This window comes from Mus caroli, unplaced genomic scaffold (assembly GCF_978045245.1).
Source record: "Mus caroli unplaced genomic scaffold, Mus_caroli_1 scaffold_7, whole genome shotgun sequence".
Taxonomy (NCBI): Eukaryota; Metazoa; Chordata; class Mammalia; order Rodentia; family Muridae; genus Mus; species Mus caroli.
In genome coordinates this window covers 127,568,251-127,588,441 of record NW_028227262.1, presented here as the reverse complement: position 1 = coordinate 127,588,441, position 20,191 = coordinate 127,568,251, and the positions used below count along the sequence as shown (strand labels likewise).

At 40.9% G+C, this 20,191-nt stretch overlaps 1 protein-coding gene across 2 annotated transcripts in view; it reads left to right on the top strand.

The window, feature by feature from the left end:
• The window catches only part of Cped1 (cadherin like and PC-esterase domain containing 1), a 262,923-nt gene that overhangs the window by 63,493 nt on the left and 179,239 nt on the right, over positions 1–20,191 (top strand). For both annotated transcript variants that reach the window (XM_021164697.3, XM_029478163.2), the window contains exons 3-4: positions 2,120–2,226; positions 10,049–10,124. In XM_021164697.3, the coding sequence (XP_021020356.1) occupies positions 2,120–2,226; positions 10,049–10,124 (183 nt within the window). The remainder of the gene's footprint in view (positions 1–2,119; positions 2,227–10,048; positions 10,125–20,191) is intronic.

The following is a 20,191-nucleotide window of genomic DNA, read 5'->3' as shown; positions in this document are numbered from 1 at the left end:
CCTATCCCAGCTCTTCTGCTGACTTCCCCCCTGCCCCTCTGAACTGCTGCGCTGTCTTTCAGTATCTTCAAGAACAAGCCAACAACACAGTTGTGAGATGAGAGCTTGAGTTTAGTTGTTTAGATCACTTTTTGTTTGCCAGAAAGTTTCCCCTTCTGGCAGTAAGGCAGCACAAAACATAGTCCAGACTGCATGGGGTTTGTCAGATGAAAAAGTACTGTGTTGGCAAAGAATGAGATTTCACGGCTAATTATAGATTCTTCTCCCTTATTAGCTCTTTCAATTGTTCAGCCTTACTTTGGAAGAGTTACACTTCTACATGAGAAATTCTTCTGGGAAAAAAAAAAATGAGAGGCTGGAGAGATGGCTCAGTGGTCAAGAGTACTGACTGCTCTTCCAGAGGTCCTGAGTTCAAATCCCAGCAACCGCATGGTGGCTCACAACCATCTGTAATGGGATCTGATGCCCTTTTCTGGTGTGTCTGAAGACAGCTACAGTGTATTTATAATAAATAAATAAATAAATAAATAAATAAATAAATAAATCTTAAAAAAAAAGAGAATCGAGGGCTTTGGACAAGCTGGTTGCCTCCTCAGCTTTTTAGAAGTCATTCTGGATGGTGCAGGAGATGAGTGGTGGGGTGTGGTATGAAAAGTTACTGAAAGAATGTTAGCCTCACCACTCATAAGGGAAACAATATGCATAGAAGATATATTTTTTAATTTTTTATTGGTTATTTTATCTATTTACATTTCAAATGTTCTCCCCCTTCCTGGTTTCTCCTCTGAAAGCCTCCTACCCCACTCCCCCTGCTTCTATGAGGGTGCGTCCTCACCCACCCACCCACTCCCACCTCCCCACCCTCAAACTCCCTTCACAGGAACAAGAGCCTCTCCTCCCATTGATACCAGATAAGGCCATCCTCTGCTACATATACAGCTGGATCCATGGGTCCCTCCAAGTATATTCTTTAAGTTAATTTTTCAAACCAAATGTTGGGGAAATGTGTCAAGCTACACTAGTTTGTTGGTTGATCCCCACTCCATCTCGACTATTCTCAATGCACTTGTTTGGTTATTATCTATATCACTAGCAATTGAAATACATTTCTTCTGTCTGTTTGTCTCCAAGGGGTGATGCATTTACTGTTCCACCAGGGATTATGTATTTACCAAATATTTTTAAAGCACCGATTACATGTAAGGCATGCTGACTTAAAAAAAATGAAAGAAAAGAATAATTGCCTAGGATGAAGAGATGGCTGACTAGTAAAAACTCTTACCATGCAAGTAAGAGTGCCTAAGTTCTCGTGATGTTAGCACCCACACTTAAAAAAAATGAGTGGGAGGTGGCCACTCATGCCTACAAAGCAGTGTTGTGTCAGCAGTGTTGTATCATAAGAGATAGAAGGACCACCTAGGTTTTCAGGCTGTGAGCATAGCTCCAGATTCAGTTCGAGGTTCTGTGTTGAAGGGATAATTGAGTGGAATGGATCAGGAAAGTTACACACACAGTCATGCTCAAGCACGTACGCCGTACAAACATACACCACACTCACAAAAACATACACACAGAGGGATCAATAATAATAGCTTCTTACATGCTCATAAATGATAACCTGCAAGCCTGCCAGCACTCACTCTTATAAGTTGACAAGTTATCGTGACAGAGTAGAAGACTTATTGGCAAAGATTTTGTCCTTGGTCAAAGCTGAAATATAAGTTGCTTCAGTTCATGCTGTGTCCTGAATTTTGACCCTCACTCCAGTATCTGTAAGGAGATCCCAGATTAATTTTTCATAAAACCTTTCAAATTTTTATTAATTTTTCTTTCTGCTGGCATATTCTTTTTTTATAAGAAGTCTTACAATTTTTTTAAAAGACTAAGGTAATTTATACATAGTCTAATTTTGATTTTTCAACATAATTTTATAGATATTCAATATCTGAACTTTTCTTAGATTAAAATGCTAAATATAAAATATTAAGCTTTTGAGCAGAGTTGAATTTTAGTTATTCTGAGTATAAGCCTTTTGCTACGAACAATGTTACTTGTGTGTTAGGGTTTAAATCATCATACTCTTTACTGGAAGGAGCTAAATGTTGTTTAATGTTTTTAGGTGGTTTGAACTCCTGGGATCTGTTCATTTGCCTGCCTTCTAGGGAAGCTGATGAGAAACCCTGCATACCCAGGGAGCACATGTGTCGACTAAGCCTACATCAAAGGGTAAATACTGCCAAAGCATGAACACATTTTACCAGTCCTATGGATTAAATCTGAAAGGTTTTGGTCCATGTATTGTTGCTTTTAATTTTTGAGGAATTGGAACCACTGTATCTTTGGGGAAAGTTCCAAAGAACGTTAGTTAGCTTTCTGGCACTATAACAAAATACCTGAGATAAACCGGCATATAAAGAAGAAAGATTTACCTTTGACCCACAGTTTCAGAGTTTCAGGCCATGGTCATTTGGCCTTGCTGACTTTGTCCATGTGTTGAGGCTGTACAACATGAATGGAGTCTGGGGTAAAGGAAATTGCTCACCTTGTGGTATCCAGGAAGCAATGAGACAGAGGAAGGAAGTGGCCAAAGCCACAATGTGCCTTTCAACAGCTTGTCCCCAATGGTCTAACTTCCTTTAGTGAAACCACACTTTCCAAAGATTTTAGCAGGTCCAACAGCAAACAAGGGCTAGTTAGCCTCTGGAGACGCTGAAAATAGAACAGGTAATGCCATGTCTTGTTCTTCAATATCTAATGCAAAACAGATTTTGGGTTGGTTTGTTTTAATATAATTCCCCCAGCTTGATCTATTACAAATACCATTTTATTTTATTTTATATTTTATTTTATTTTATTTTATTTTACTTTTTTAAACTCAGTAGGGCATAAACTATCTGGAATTGTGCAGCTTATTAGATGCTGATTATCCTCAATTCACTGAATCAGAGAAGATAAATATTTTCTGGACCATTATTCTGGCTATTTCAATCTTAGCACATATCAAAGTTAGCTTCAATTGCCACCACACTGACCCAGCCTAGAGTCATCGAAGAGGAAAGAAAACCTTGACTTAAGATCAGCCTGGGTCAGCCTGGCCTCTATGCACATCCACAGAGGACCATTCTGAATATTAGTTTATCCAGGCGGCCCCAGCCTATTGTTGGATGTAGGATCCCTAGGCAGGTGGTCATGAGTTATATTAGCAAGCTAGTCAAGCATGAGCCCATGTACTAACCCGAGAGTAACCCGAGAGCAGGCAGCAGTATGTTTTCTGCTTCAAGCTCCCGCCCTGCTTGAGTTCCCACGATGACTTCCTTCAATGATGGACTGTGACATGAAAGCATAAGCTGAAGTAAACACTTTCCTGCCAAGGTTGCTTTGGGTCGGAGACATTTTCTCATAGCAACAGAATGGAAACTAGAACATCATAATATATATATTTCTTAATCTACCCTGTGTGAGCTTTCATAAGTGAAGATGAAATGAAGGCCTGTCTAATGTGCTAGCCATTACACTAGACAAGTTACATAGTACTGATAGTTACAAGTCTGTGAGGAAAGTCCCCAAACCACACTGTTTCATAACTCCTAACTGAAGTCATAGCAGCCTATGCTGCTGACCCAGTGGCAAGAATGACACTGTGGGTGTTTGAATGAGAGCAGCCCACATGGGCTCATATATTTGAATACTTGGCTTCCTGTTTGTGACACTGGGATAAGAAGGATGAGAGGTGTGGTGATGTTGGGGGAGGTATGTCACTGGCAACAGGCTTTTAGGTTTCAAAGCCCATGCTAGACCTAGTCTCACTCTCTTTACCATCTTCACTGGGGGTCTCTATGTAAGCTCTCAGTTACTGCTCCAGCACCATGCCTCCCTGCCTGCTGCCATGTTCTCTGCCATGATGGTCATGGACTTGTCCTCTGAAACTATAGCCCTCAATAAACTATTTATTTTATAAGATCCTTGATTATGGTGTTTTGTCACAGCAATTAAAAAGTAACTAAAGGAGACACAAAATAGATGATATATTTTATGGTTTTAAGGATCAGGAAGTACACAGCACACCTTGGTCCTGTCGGCCTTGCCGCTGTCTGGCATAGGTGTTACCTGTTGCCTCTTTCTCTTTCCTTGCAGAATTGCTGCCTTTCCTTTTGCTTTGTAAGTATTTGGGATGAGATACTTTGAGACTGAAAATATTTTGCTTTTCTGCAAACTTTGGGACACCAATTTTAATATCTAAACAGGGACTTTACCAGTTATCAGTATTATCAATTTTAATGGTCATTTTCTATTTCTTCATTACTTTTATAATTATTATGTTGTGAATCTTCTATAAGGAAGATCTATTTCTGTCAGTGTGCCATGTCTGACTTCCTTTTATTTAAAAAAGTAAAATCTCATGTGGGAAAATTTTTGCCTGCCTGATTATTTTTACAATAAATTTAGACTCACACCATTTATCAGGATGGAGGCCTCCACCTCCCAAATGTTTTCCTTGACAAATGTGTCATCTTATTTTTGACTTTGTCAACTCACTCAGTCATCTGTCTGTGCATTAATTAACACATCTGCACCTTTGTCATGTCTACAGTTACTTGATGAACATCTGTCCTGAGCCCTGTTTACATACTGAGTTAATATAAATGAACCAAACAGATGTAAATCCTTGCTCTTGCGGGGATTAGACTCTCAGCAGGAGACAGGGACAGGAAAGACTCTGGTAAAGATACACAGTAGACGCCGAAAGGAGCCAGGGGAAAAAAATAAAGTAAAAAGAGAAAAAAAAATAGCAGGTGAACTTGAGATGAGTAGGGAAGGCTCCATCCAGAGAGTGACATTTGCTCAGCTATGGTAATACATGGCTTTGTTCCCAGCACATAGGGGGAAGAACAGGCAGGTCTATACAGAGGAACCCTGCCAAACAAGCCCCACACTCCCAAACAAGTGACATTTGAGTCCAGCCTGGAAGACCTTGAGGTCCTGGTGCCAGTGTCTCAGGTAAAAATTACAGGCACAAAGGAAAGGTGAAAGCAGCATCCTGTAAAAGGAAGTTGTCTGGTTTTTATTTGTCTGTCTTGTCTTGTTTGTGTTTTATTTTGTTTTCAAGGTTTTTTTTTGTTGTTGTTGTTGTTGTTTTTTGTTTTAATGTGTGTGGGTGTCTCAGTTGTTTATCTGTTGTTATGAAGAGATACCACGGCTAAGGAAACTTCGGGAAGAATGCATTTAGCTGGGGCCTAGCTTACAGTTCCAGTGGGTGAGTCCATCCATGATCATCTTGTCAGAGAGCAAGGCAGCAGGAGGCAGGCATGGTACAGGAGCACTAGCTGAGAGCTCACCTCTGTTCTAAGTTAGAAGCTAGGAGAGTGAGACTAGGCCTGGAGTGGGCTTTTGAAACATCAAAGTCAACCCCCAAGTGAGACGCCTCCTTCAACATGGCCACACTTCCTAATAATTCCCCAAACAGTCCATTGACTAAGGACCAAGCGTTCAAATATATGAGCGTATAGATGCCATTCTCGTTCTGCCTGAATGCATGTCTGCACACCACGTGCAAGAAGAGGGAGTCTGATCCCTTAGGATTGGAGTTACACAACCACCATGCAGGTGCCGGGAATTGAACCTGGGTCCTCTGGAAGAGAGGCTAGTTCGTTTAAATGCTGAGTCGTCTCTCCATGCTGTCTTGTATGTTTTAAGAACACAAGGATCCCATATAACTGGGGGGTGGGGGGAGGTTAGTGTGGAAGGAGCAGAAGGTAGAAATGTTCTTGGAGTGGGGGGTCTTATATGTGACATAGAGATCTTTTTAATGACCACAGATTTTGTCCTTTGTGAAGTGGTGGGTTGATGGAGGATTTTGAGTAGAGGGGCGACAGGAATCCCGTTGCAGTTTTACCGGCGTTACCCTGGCAGCTATATTGAAGTAAACACTTCAGAAGCAATGAGTGGAGGAAGCCAGTTCCTGAGATGATTCACCCAGATGAGGGTGAGTTGGCCTAGCTGGGGTGGCTATACAAATGAGAGATAGCAGCAGCTAATGCTTGCGAGGTTTTAGGGTGCATCAGTCTCGTCCTGAGCATTCCACCTTGCACTGATTCTTTCTTTACAGCAGAAGAGACAGTAGCACACAGTGGCTAAGACAGTTCCCTAAGACCTCTTAGTAATGAAAGAACTAATAAGGAGCCACACTTGGGGAGTCTGACTTCCAATGCCTGCTTTCTCAGAAAGCCTTTCAAAGCAAGTATTCAGGCACTGTTCTAACAGCCTAGCCCAATGTGAATTCTTAAAAAAAAAAAAAAAACAAGAATTGTCAATGACACATGTAGATAACTTCACTTGGTAAGAATGAATAATCTGAAGCCTTATGATCTGTGACTTATGTATACCACATATTCGGGACTGAATTCCTTTCACGTGTGTTGGGGTTGTCACGGAATTGTCAATCACTCTGGCGTGAAGGAGGGCACCTGGTAAGATTAGGATTATGAATTAAAACTTGCAATTTCAGTAGTTAGTGAAAATATTCATAACATTTGTGACAATTAGAGAATGAATGAATGAATGAATGAATAGCCCGAAGGGTAGAAACAAGGATTTAAAGTGGGTATATCCATGAGATTCTGTGAAGCGAGGCCACTGTATGAGGTAATGCTGCCTTTACTAACTGGAGTTCTCATCTCACATAGATGGGTGCTAGTGTTTCAGAAGCAAAGGAGTTCCTTCCCAGCTTGGAATGTTTGTGGGATTAGCAGTCGCTGAAACCAGATGCTGACTCCAGTGTTTGGAGCACTGGGGACTTTTGCTGAAAAGCACGCAGGGCATTTCCTTGTTACTTTGATAGAATGGTGATTAAGTTTGGAAGACAGAAGAGAAATGTCTGGGTCTCCTGGTTATGTTCTGGTTTTGTTTTTGTTTGTTTGTTTGTTTGACACTAGTTATTTTCATTGCTGATGACCTTAGATAACCTTAGGAGAAAGTCTCCATTCTGACAAAAGAAAAGGTCTGGTGTCTCTATAGATAAAACGAGCAGAAAGGAGATTCTGTAAGGCCCAGTGTGATGTTCATGTTACTCTTCATTTTGGAATGACCAGAAAAAAAAATTTCCCATCTACTTCTTATTCTTTTTAAGTAGTCCCAGTTTAAACGTTCATCCTCTTTAATTAAATAATAATGTTTATTATGTTTTCAATTTTTTAAGTGTGTGTGAGTTATTTATCCATTGTTGTGAAGAAACGTCATGACTAAGGCAACCTCCAAAAGAATGCATTTAGCTGGGGCCTAGCTTACAGTTCCAGAGGGTGAGTCCATCCATGATCATCATGTCAGATAGCAAGGCATCAGGAGACAGGCATGGTACAGGAGTGCTAGCTGAGAGCTCACCTCTATTCTAAAAGATAGAGGCTAAGAGAGTGAGACTAGGCCTGGAGTGGGCTTTTGAAACATCAAAGTCAGCTGTGGCATGACACTCATCCTCCAGCAAGGCCACACTTCCTAATAATTCCCCAAACAGCCCATTGACTAAGGACCAAGCGTTCAAATATATGAGCCTATGGAAGCTCTTTTGTTTTCTAAGTTTATATGATTCATATAATGGCTTTGCTTTTTTTTGAATGAAAAATGCCTCAAAGAAGTCAGATTTTGGCTCTTTCTTTTGCTTATGTGTGTGTGTGTGTGTGTGTGTGTATGCACATGAGTATATGTGTGTAGTGTGTATATCTGTGTGTATGTATGTTTACATGTTTGTGTCCATGTATCTGTGAATGCCTATGGCGACCTGAAGTTGACGTTTGGTATCTTTCTCAATTGCTCTCGGTTTTATTTGTTGTGAAAGGTCACTTACTGAACCCAGAGTTCTCTAATTCCAGATAGTCTAGCAGGCCATCTTGCCCCAAGAAACCTGTCTCTGCATGCCCAGTGCTGGGATTACAGGACGGCTGCCACATCTGCTTGGCCTTTCGAATGGGTGCTAGGGACCTGACCTCTGCTTATCAATTGATTGCTCCCCAGGCCTGGCTTTTTACATTTGCTTATGATAATTTCCAATAGAAACAATTTAGACACATTCTGCCTTTGTAGTAGCTACATAAATTCTTGGGGCCCAGTTATATCCTTTGAACCAGGGCATCTTCCATTCATTGCCTCCTGATAGGGCAGGAGGAGAAGAGAGAGCCAGTGCTCTAAGCTTCCACCATAGCAACCCATATGCTCTGAGACCTTCAGAAGGTTAGAATCGACCTGTGCTAGTCCATGATCCTTAATGATGCTTCTCTAGTGTGTGTTTACTTCCTGGTTCTTCCCTCCACCAAACACTCTATTAAATTGTCAGCAACTGAGTGATTTTGCCTTGCATAAGGAAAAATGACTCCGTTTATTGCCATGTGAAGCTTTGCACAATCTTACAAAGATGCTGCATGTGCAACTTAAAACAAAACAACAACAAAACAAAAAAGAACAAAAATCTCTGTTACAAAGTCTTCATGCTTTTGCAGTCCTCTGCCTATCCCTCCAGCTTAAGAATTAAGAATTCTAACATGCTGAGCCAGTGCTTTTAGGTCCTTGTTCCAGAGGCCATGGTGACTTGTGTCACTCGAATTCTCCTTGTGGCCTTACACTTAGCCTCTAAACTTAGCCATTTTTGAATTTGAGAAATGTAGACAACCCTAAACCTGTAAGTGTCCCACACAGAAAGCTCTCCCTGGATTTCTAGAGCAAATGTGTAACTTGGGCATCAACATAGACTCTGCACAGAACACGGTGTTTAGGAAGGAAATCTGTCCATGCCGAGGCACTGTGTAGGTCTGCTTACAGGACCTGAGCTGGGGCTTGTTCTCCCTGGAGCTACACTTAGGCAACAGAGAGTCTGCTGAGTAAATGAGTAAGTTAATACAATTCCAAGTGTCAGGGAAGATTTAATCAGACAAAGGTCAAAGCACTTTAAATGAATCATTAGGAAAAAAGTTACATCTTATTACAGAATTGATCAAAGTAGAACGTAGATACCCAAGGCTCTACATACTTTATTGTGCAAGGGAAGACACTGAGAGCGAACCAGCACACCATGCCCAAGGTTAGGATTCTGTCACGTGCAGAATTAGTACTGCAGCCATGTCTTCTGCCCCTGTTTTCCCCAACACAGTTGAGTTTTATCTCATCATGACAGCAGGACGTGTTGAAGAAACTATAATACTTGTTTGGGTGAGGGAGTTAATTTGAATGCAATCAATAATGTCTCAAGAGTGAATCTGATCTCAAAGTTAATTTAAATCTCTCTCTCTCTCTCTCTCTCTCTCTCTCTCTCTCTCTCTCTCTCTCTCTCTCTCCCTCCATCCCTCCAATTTAACAAGGTTTAACTGTATTAGGTTTTATTTTGGGGATGTAGTTGATGTAGCTAGTTGATCAAACTGTAGAGTCACAGGGGAGACAATTAAACTTGTTAGAATGGGGCTGTTCTTAAAGTGGGTGAAGCAACGATGCCCTTCATTTATGAAGTAAAGATGAAGTGAAGACTGTGTGAGAGATACTGAGACTGGCTTGGCACAGACTGAAAATTTGAGTAGCACAAGTCACCATGGCCTCTGGAACTTGGTTGTGTGGCTTTCCAGTGCTTCAGCACTATTTTTGCCATGTGCAACTATGGAGCGATGTTACTATATTTGGCACAAGTATGTATTTTTATATCTAGCAAATATGATAGCTTTGAAATAAAAAGATTTCCTGAGTTATTCCCAAATACTTTGAAGATTTCTAAGGGCAAATTTTTATTTTATGTAATCAAAGCAGCTACTTTGCCATCCTTGATTCAAGTGTCAATATCCAGACTTTTTACAGTTGGATGTGGTTACAGCAGATGATGATTAATAGCTGCCACTGTCTATGTATCTATCTATGTATATATGTATTTATGTACCTAACTATGTCTCTCTCTATCTCTCCATCTATCTCTCTATCTATCTATCTATCTATCTATCTATCTATCTATCTATCTATCTATCTTTCCTTGGCACTGTCATCCGTGAACACTTAAATCACTAAAATCTTTTCCCTCTTTCAGGTAAATGTGTTACCAGAAATACAGCCTCAGCTTTGCAGGAAAGAAGGCTTGTGTGAAATAACCAGAAGGTTTCCAGGTAATCGTCAGTTTGCTTCTTTATGCGTGAGTGTCTGACATCTGCAGGCTACCGTGTAAGTAACAATTAGCAAGGCCTCAGCGCAGCATCTCCAGCTCCCCCTTCTATTAACTCCGTTGCCCACATCTTCCCTTATACCCAGGCTCTCCCAATAGGAAGGCCCTGATTATACCCCAAACTAGCACAACTGACACTTTGTCTTTCAGTTTTTCCCTCTGACATAGCAGGCATATGTTTCTATTCGTCTTAACCTGTTTCTTCTTGAAGTAATTCTGCCATAGTTTAAAAATAATGGTGATGGTTCTTAGTTATATACAACTTGAAGTTTTACCAGGATTTATGATTGTGTCATTGTGCTAGGATTTGTTTGGTTGTGTCTTTTTTTTTTTTTTTTTCAACTTGATACAGGCCAGGGTTATCTGGGAAAAGGAAGTTTAACTGAGAAAAAAACCCAAAATATCAGATTGGCCTGTAGGCAAAACTGTGGGTCTTCTTCTTCCTTAATGTTTGATGTGGCCCAGACCACTGTTGGCTAGTACCAGGATGGGCTAGGTGGTTCTGGTTTATATAAGAAAGTAGACTGAACATAGACAGCAAGTCAGTAAGTAGCGCCCCTCTATATAGCCTCTGCTTCAGTTCCGACCTTTAGTTCTTGCCCTGACTTCCCCGTAGCAGTGAAGTAAAACAAACATTCTCCTCTCGAGTTGCTTTTGGTCATGGTGCTTTATCATAGCGATAGAGAGCAAACTAGAGTAGTTATTCTGTTGTCAAAATTTGTTTTTTCCTCTCTAAAATCCTCTAACTGTGTTTAAGGCAGGACAATCAATGAAAAACATTCTATCTTGACTGTATCAGGAATATGGGAGAAAAACAACTATCTCCCGTTTCTGCACAGTTCCCTCAGTGGAAAAGACACCGGAGAGGAAGTGAGCCACTAGAGATGAACTAAGTCTCCACAGATAAGATTTTAGCCTACTTTCGAGCTCAGTGGTGAGAGTACCTCAAATTTCTTGTTTAATACCCATTAACGCTCGTGCCCTTAGGAAGTGCTTTACCACATAATTAAAATTTAGATCTGCATGATTTCATTTATGCATTTATTAATTTATGACTTAGTGTGATGGGAAAACATGGCATACTGTCACCCATGGGCTTCTCCACAGATTGAGAGTCTGCCTCCCGGCCGAGCATCAGCCTTAGGCTTGTCCTCATGTACTGACAACAGGCTCCTCTCTTTAATTCACTTCTTGGAATAAAAATTTAAATGAACCAGTAATTTTTCTTTAAATTTAAGACATATTTCTAAAATAAATAGCATGTGATTTTTTTTTCTATCTGTGTCATTTCATAGTACACTTGTGGCTGACTGCGTAGACCTTAGCTCTTTAATTGTGCTCTTTTAAGCTAAAGCCTGGTTTGCTCAACCTGGCCTCGAACACTCTGAGTAGCCAATACTATCCTTGAATTTCTGATTTCCTTGCCTCTAATCCCCAAGTGATTGAGGTTGTAGGTGTGTGCCACCACCCCTGGCTTGAAATCCCCTTCACATCCCACATCTCCTGCAGGAACTGGGACTTGAACATGCTTGAACATGGGCCTTGTTTATGCTAAGAAAGTACTCAACCACTTAGCTGTATCTCCAGATACTTCATTTTTTAATAAAGCTGTAATGTGGATCTGTGGAGATGACTCAGTCAGTAAATTGTTTGTCTCATAAGCACGAAGACCTGACTTTGAGTCCCAATAGCAATGTCTTGACAATTCAGGCACAATCACAGACTCCTCTGATGGCCAAGGACACTTGAGGTTGCCCTCTGTCCTCCATACGCTGTACACATGCATGCACACCCCCCCCCATACATATAAACACTCAAATAAATAAATAACACACAAAAATTTAGTGCTCTTCTGGGCTGAGTAAAAACAATATTTCTACTACTAAATATGAATAAGCCCCAAGTTTCTTCAGTTAAGATAATCCCCACTACCCAATTGTCTGCATTTTGAACAGAGCTTACAGGTTTTAAAGCAATCTTTTTTGGTCTGTTTCCTGCTGTAATTTATATGCAAGAATGTTTGATTCAGAACAAAAGCCTTTAGCATCACAGAAAACAAAAGGGCAGTATAGCAGCAAAATGGGAGTATGAAATCTATTTAAATATACATGCACACATCTACGTGTATATGCCTCAAGAAGGTCTGATACATTATTTTTAACTTGCTTCTATAGAATTACGAAGCCTTTTCTGTCTTCTTCAGTTTAAAGAACTCTGAAGAATACCACCAAATCTAGAAATGTGTAACCCTTTTTGTGCTCTCTCCCTCTCCCTCTCCCTCTCCCTCTCCCTCTCCCTCTCCCTCTCCCTCTCCCTCTCCCTCTCCCTCTCCCTCTCCCTCTCCCTCTCCCTCTCCCTCTCCCTCTCCCTCTCCCTCTCCCTCTCCCTCTCCCTCTCCCTCTCCCTCTCCCTCTCCCTCTCCCTCTCCCTCTCCCTCTCTCTCTTTCTCCCTCTCCCTCTCTCTCTTTCTCTCTCTCCTTCTCCCCCCCCCCTCTCTCTCCCTCTCATATGCTAATTTTCTATTTATCTCTGTGAGTAACAATATAGTCTTGTGGGATAACTTCTCCTCCCATGTTATCTTTCTTGAACTGACGATAATTTTCTTAAGTGTCTCGCTTTAAAAGTAATGTACCTAACAGCATAAATTTCCGATTTGAATTTCATGAACACACAAAATATAATATAACCTTATTCACAAACTGAAGCTAATTGGTTTATTGTGAATGTTGAATATTTATTAGTAAGTGAAGAGCAGGTAATAATACCACTGTGGTATAGTATATGACATCATTCAAAGGCTGAATGGTGCTGGCTGAGGATGGTGATGCTTGTACCTGTAATCCTTGGACTCGGGAGACCAGGCAAGATTGTGATCTTCAGGACAAGTGGGTTACACATCAACACACTCTCTCAGTTTCTATCCATGATAATAAGATCGCGCCTGTGAAACATTTACCCTCTGCTGAGCCAGCTGGGCTGCAAGAGGCAGCATCAAACCTAAGGGACACACAGACTACTGCTCAATCTTAGTGGGTCCCAAACAAAATGAATACACTTGTACAAGGGGGAGGAGGAGGAGGAGAAAGATAGAGATTTGTTGGGGAGAGAAGGGTTTGCCTGCCTGGTAAGGAAGGTAGGAGGCAAGAGTGGTTTCTGTATATTACATATGTGTAAAGATTGTCTAATACAAAATTTGATTATCAGAGAAGATCATGAACATAAGATGGTGCCTATTAAATATTTAGGATGGTGCTTGCAATATAAAAGAGCTTATTAAGGAGCTATTTTTTTTGAGGAAAAACAAACATGGAAAACCAAAATAAAATATAATGCTATATATACAATAGGTATTTTTGTTTAAGATCAAAATAGTCTGTACAATTTTAGATCCTGTTTTGCTTAGAGGCTAAGAAAAGTTTGAAATCACAGGTTTTGAGGTTTGCTATTAGTTAGCAACCTGAATTACTTAATTTTACAGGATTTATTTATTTTTTGGTTTTGCTTTTGTTTTTAATCTCTAAGTATGGATTATAGGGCCTATTTCATAATTAGGTTTTTAAAATCAAGTGGATTATGTATATGCATATATGTATATATTGATTTAAAAATAAATCTTGCTGTATGTTATATCTAATATATATGCTTAATAAATTGTGGCTGGACTATTCTATTTCTGAAAAATGGAGCAACAACCCCACATTACTGAAAACTTTTCTCTTTTTATGATTGGTTATGAGAAGAATTTTATGTTTCCATGAAAAACTGTGATAGATGTGAGATTTGCCCTATATTCTAGCTCACCAGACACCTGCCACACTTATCTAGATATTGCCAGATGATATAAAATGCTTAAGTCAGGAACAAATGAAGTTGGTATTTGCAGCAATGTCCAGCAGTCGTACCTACTCAGCAAGCCCTAGTTCACCCTGCATGGCTAGGTGACACCTATAAATGCCACGGTTTGCACTTCAGGAGAGGAACTTTGGACTTAAATTGTATATTTTCTGACAGGCAATGAGCTCAATTGGTACAGTGCTAACTTACATGCATGAAGTGTAGGTTCAGTCCCTGGCACTGCATAAACACAGGCATAGTGGCACTTGCCTGTCATCTCAGAGGTGGAGGTAGGACGATCAGGAAGTTCAAGGTCATCTTTGACTACTTCAGGAATTCAAGACCGAGTGGGTTACCTTAGACACAAAACCACAGTTCCCTCTTTCCTAGGATGGGATGTCACTTCTACCTTCCCAGACTATCCTTTACATAAATATCTTTGAAACACTAGTTTGGGAGATAATGTATTAATGTCTCTGTAAGATGTACCAAAATATTTTTAAAAAATGCATGAAAAAAAAAACAAGATGCACGGACACGTGTCGCCATCCAGAGAGTCCATGACAAGCTCTCAATCTGAGGCATAATCAGTGTGCACTGCTGGGTTACTAGTGTAACATGGTTTTGCTTCTGGATCTCAAGGTTGGAAGTAGTCAGTGACGTTGTAAGACCCCATGATTCCACAGAGCCTTGATGTCTTTAGCTTTGTCTCCAGAAATACAGACAGATCAAGATGCCAAGAATGGGTGTACTGGAACCCAGGCAAGTGAAGCAGGACAGAGCTTTGGCTGTTGCAGTAGTCTGGTCAGAGATAACAAGTAGGGCTCACTCAGTGTGTCCCTTCCCCAGCCAGCTTGTACCTGACCTTAGACTTGTGACTCACATGGGAGGATACGCCACACCCGTGGAAAGTTTTCTGGCTAGTGAGAAGATTTATTTTTGTCTTGCCATTTACTACTTTGCCTTTTGTGGGGGGGGGGGGAAGTTTTTATGGTATTCATTTGGCTCAAACTTGTTGTCTGTGCTTTTTAGGACATTCATTTATTTTTCTTGATAGAAAGAATTGCTTTTCCATATTTGCACTACACAAACATTAACATAAGAGATCTGTTCTGCAGGATCTTGTGTTGTTTTTGTTCTTAGTGCAGCAACACCATCCAAGGAGCCCTGGTTTGGAGTGTGCCAAGGTTTTTATTTTGTTTTCAGTATTATTCATTCTTTCAAGTTGTTTTATCTTAGGTCTAAGCCCTGGCTTTTGTATGGAATTTTAAAAGGAGACCAAGATGTCTACTCTGAGATAACACTTGGATCATTTTAGGACCCCCTCCCCGAAAGAAAGAAAGAAAGAAAGAAAGAAAGAAAGAAAGAAAGAAAGAAAGAAAGAAAGAAAGGAAGAGAGAGAGAGGGAGAGAGAGAGAGGGAGAGAGAGAGAGAAAGAAAAAAGAAAGAAAGAAAGAAAGAAAGAAAGAAAGAAAGAAAGAAAGAAAGAAAGAAAGAAAGAAAGAGGGGGAGGGAGGGAGGGAGGGAGGAAGGAAGGAAGGAAGGAAGGAAGGAAGGGAGGGAGGGAGGGAGGAAGGAAGGAAGGGAAAAGAAGAGAAGAGAAGAGAAGAGAAGAGAAGAGAAGAGAAGAGAAGAGAAGAGAAGAGAAGAGAAGAGAAAGAAAATAGGGTCACCAATGAAGGAGCTAGAGAAAGGCCCCAAGGAGCTGAAGAGGTTTTTAGCCCCAAAGGAGGAACAACAATATGAACTAGCCAGTAACCCAGAGCTCCCAGGGACTAAACCACCAACCAAAGAACACACATGGTGGGACTCATGGCTCCAGCTGCATATGTAGCAGAGGATGGCTTAGTCTGACATCAATGGGGGGGAAGAAGCCCTTTGTCCTATGCCCCAGTGTGGGGGAATGCCTGGGCCAGGAAGTGGGAGTGGGTGGGTTGGTGAGTAGGGGGAGGGGGGAGGGTATAAGGGGAGGGTATTTTTCGGAGGGGAAACCAGGAAAAGGGATAACATTTGAAATGTAAATAAAGAAAATATCCAATCAATAAAAAAAAATAATGAAAGAAAGAAAGGAAAGAAAGAAAGAAAGAAAGAAAGAAAGAAAGAAAGAAAGAAAGAAAGAAAGAAAGAAAGAAAGAAAGGTAAACTATAACAAATAAAATTTAACACATTGGTTACATACAAACAGGATGCAGCTGTGTAAGACTCTAATTATTAGTTACCAGATATAAAATTCCGTCATTCATATAACATGATTGAAGTTATTTTTAGCATTGGCTCATGATGCATACCATGAAGTCTATTCCAGGTCTAATACTTCCAAGGTTTGCCTGTTCTTGAATCCTGACACTTTTCTCTGTGCTTTCTGTGAGCTTCCTGATTCTTTTCTAACTCCTAAACCAGTTGCATTCTATGCTACCCCATGATTAATTCCACTCCCAATGCAAGATACTTCCCCTTAAATAAAAATATAACTTCCTTAGTATGACTTGAGCAAAGTGGCAGCAGAAAGTAAGCTGATGGAACCGAGTCATACTTAACTATACCCTCAGTTTAGGTAGTCTTGTAGGATGTAATTATTAAAAACCATGCACGCTAAGTCCGGCTATGGCTGGCACTGGCACGGTGATCTCATCACCCCATGAGGAACTGTAAGGCACAGTCTTCCCAGGTCCCCGAGGTCAGCTGCTCCCGAACTGCTCATACCCTCCCAGGCCATCCTACCCCTGCAGCTAATCTGCTGAGACTGGCTGCTGCTGGCTCTAAACTCCTAGCCTCCTATAATGAAAACTCCTGAGGCTTGTAATTTACCAGCCAGATTTGTAACAGTAGATCCTCAACCCCAAAATGCCCACACAAAGTACTCAAAACTCAATTTGATATTGATACAAGCTGCACACGTAGGTTGGACAAATTGACCTACATTATTGCCCTTCTATGAAAACCATAGCTACCTGTGGCTATTTCAGGCCATGTGGATCTGGCTCATTTTCTTCCGTCTTCTGTCTGTCTGTCTGTCTCTCTCTCTCTCTTTCTCTTCCCTAAAACTTTCAGCTCCACCTTCCTTCCCACTGCCCAATCATAGGCTCTAGCCTTATCTGATTAATTAAGATTTCACCAGACCTAGTCTGCATACAGACAGCAATCCACAGGATCTCTTAGCTGTATTTGTATTTTTATAAAAGAAGTTCACAAACTCAGTGAATGTCCATTTGGAGGTATCTCTGGAAGTACATTTGAATGTCCATTCAGCGTCTCCCTGGCTACCCACCGCCAAAGCTTCCAGGAACCATTTATGTCTTCACACACTTGCTTCTCTACAAGAACTGAGATTCCCTGAAGATGGAACCTCATTTTAGCACTAAACTTCAGTAGAAGATCATCACCCCTAGTAGTGATGAGATGGCTCATCCTTATCATTAACCTGACTGGAGTTCTGTGAGGATGTTTATTAAGTAAGGATGATCCACTCTGAATGTGGTGTCACTGTCTTCCAGCTGGGACTCCTTCCTGAATGGCAAGAAGAAAGCCAGCTGAACACGAGCATTTATCTCTTTCTATTTCCTTACTGTGGGTGCCATGGGAGGTGTGACCTTACACACCTGCTGCTACCCCATAGGCTGTACCCTTAAATGGAAAGCCAAAGTAAACCCGTCCATCTTTTTTTTTTAAAGAGGAAATATCCCATGTTTATTGTGTAAAAGGCTTAATGCTTATTTTTTTTAAAAGTTTGTAATATTCAAGGTGATCTGCTGATCCTATCAGCACCACAGTGGCCTTTTGTGCAGAAATAGGAAAATCTAGCCTAAATGTGTATAGAATTTCTTTTTTTTTTTTTTAAATATATTTATTTATTTATTATATGTAAGTACACTGTAGCTGTCTTCAGACACACCAGAAGAGGGAGTCAGATCTTGTTACGGATGGTTGTGAGCCACCATGTGGTTGCTGGGATTTGAACTCCGGACCTTTGGAAGAGCAGTCGGGTGCTCTTACCTGCTGAGCCATCTCACCAGCCCCCTAATTTCAAAGAGCCTTAAATAGCCAATACAATCTGGAAATTGGGAAGAAGAAAAAAAGCCATACAAAACACAGAAGTCTCAGATTCCTGATTTCTGATAACTACAAAGCCATGGTAATTCCTAAAGATAGACACAGATCATCAGCTAGATCACAGAACACAAAAACTCCCACAAAGATGATCAGAAGACTTGCAACAAAAGCTCAGACTTTTATTGTAAAGGAAAAGAACTATTTCAACAAAAGGTGTTGGGGAAACTGTATATCTGCATTAAAAAACAAAACAACAAAACAAAACAAAAGAAACCTCTCTCTGCCATTTGCAAATGATGGGACATTGAACAAACTACTTCTTACTAAATCATTTTCAAAAGAAAACACTTCGTAGGCTAGAAAGGTGGTTCAGTGGTTAAGAGCACGGACTGCTCTTCCAGAGGTCTTGAGTTCAAATCCCAGCAACCACATGGTGGCTCACAACTATCCATAATGAGATCTGATGCCCTCTTCTGGTGTGTCTGAAGACAGCTACAGTGTGCTTATATAAAATAAATAAATAAATCTTTTTTTTTTAAATTGGGTATTTATTTCATTTACATTTCCAATGCTGTCCCAAAAGTCCCCCACATGCTCCCCCACCCACTTCCATACCCACCCACTCCCACTTCTTGGCCCTGGCATTCCCCTGTACTGAGGCATATAAAGTTTGCACAACCAATGGGCCTCTCTTTCCACTGATGGCTGACTAGGCCATCTTCTGATTCATATGCAGCTAGAGACATGAGCTCCAGGGAGTGGGGGGTAATTGGTTCGTTCATATTGTTGTTCCACCTATAGGATTGCAGATCCCTTTAGCTCCTTGGGTACTTTCTCTAGCTCCTCCACCGGGGGCCCTGTGATCCATCCAATAGCTGACTGTGAGCATCCACTTCTGTGTTTGCCAGGCCCCAGCATAGTCTCACAAGAGACAGCTCTATCTGGGTCCTTTCAGCAAAATCTTGCTAGTGTATGCAATGGTGTCAGCGTTTGGAAGCTGATTATGGGATGGATCCCTGGATATGGCAGTCTCTAGATGGTCCATCCTTTCGTCTCAGCTCCAAACTTTGTCTTTGTAACACCTTCCATGAAACCCGTCCATCTTAAGTTGCATTTGTGAGACCTTTTGCAGCAGCCACGGGAGAGGGAAGTGATACAATGTAGTCATCACCACCATTTTGAATGTTAAAGATTATTGAAAATGGAAAGGTCATTAGTGGAGAGTGTTGGAGTCATGGCAGGGGAGCCCTGCCAATCATCAGAGGGGTTTGCCAATGCAGACTGGCTTACCTACTTCCTCATTGTGATGTAACTATTGATCTAATGCTACAGGTCAGAAACCAAGAGCCAGAGAAGCAGGGAAGGCATCTCATTCTTTCAAGTTGTAGCAATTTTTTTAAATAAGAAGTGCTAGGTTCCTATACACATGTATGCTGGAAAGCTATAAACAAATCTCCAGCAGTAGAAGTTGCTTGTGGGGGATTTCCCATGTAGCCAAAGGTCTTTCTACCTCATTGCTCTGAAATACAAAGACAACAAAACAAAAACAAACTAAAAAAAACCCACAACAACAGCAGACAATTGAGCCCTTTCTTGGGTTGTTGGTTGGTCTTTATGTAGGTAGGTTGGAGCGCTTCTCTCAGGCAGGCTTGCAGTTTGTCCTCTTCAGTTGTGTTCTCATTGTTTCTTTGGAGGAGCATCTCAGTGCTGACAGCCTGAGGATGGAGCAGGAAATCAATGGTGAGAAGCCTCTCTCTGTATCTCTCCCAGGATTCTTCTGTTCGTCTCATAGGTTAGTTCCCCAGGCAGTTTCTTCATTTCAGTGATTCTGCCTTCAAGCCAGAGGAAATGAATCTGGCTAACTGTTGTGCTTCTTTTATGCATGTACCATACAAAAGAGAGTGAGGATGTGTGAGACACAGCTACTAAAGCTAGACCAGCGAGGAAGAGCCCCTGTCTGGATTGCAGTGGACTTTGGTGCATATTTTTATTTAGATCTGAACACTGAAGGGGGGAAAAAAGCAGCAAAACCTGAGAGTTTCAAAGGAAGAAATGTAGTAGTTTTGACTAATATTAAGACCTTTGTCTATTTTTTCTTTTATTTTGTAATTTAGTGAAACATTGTCA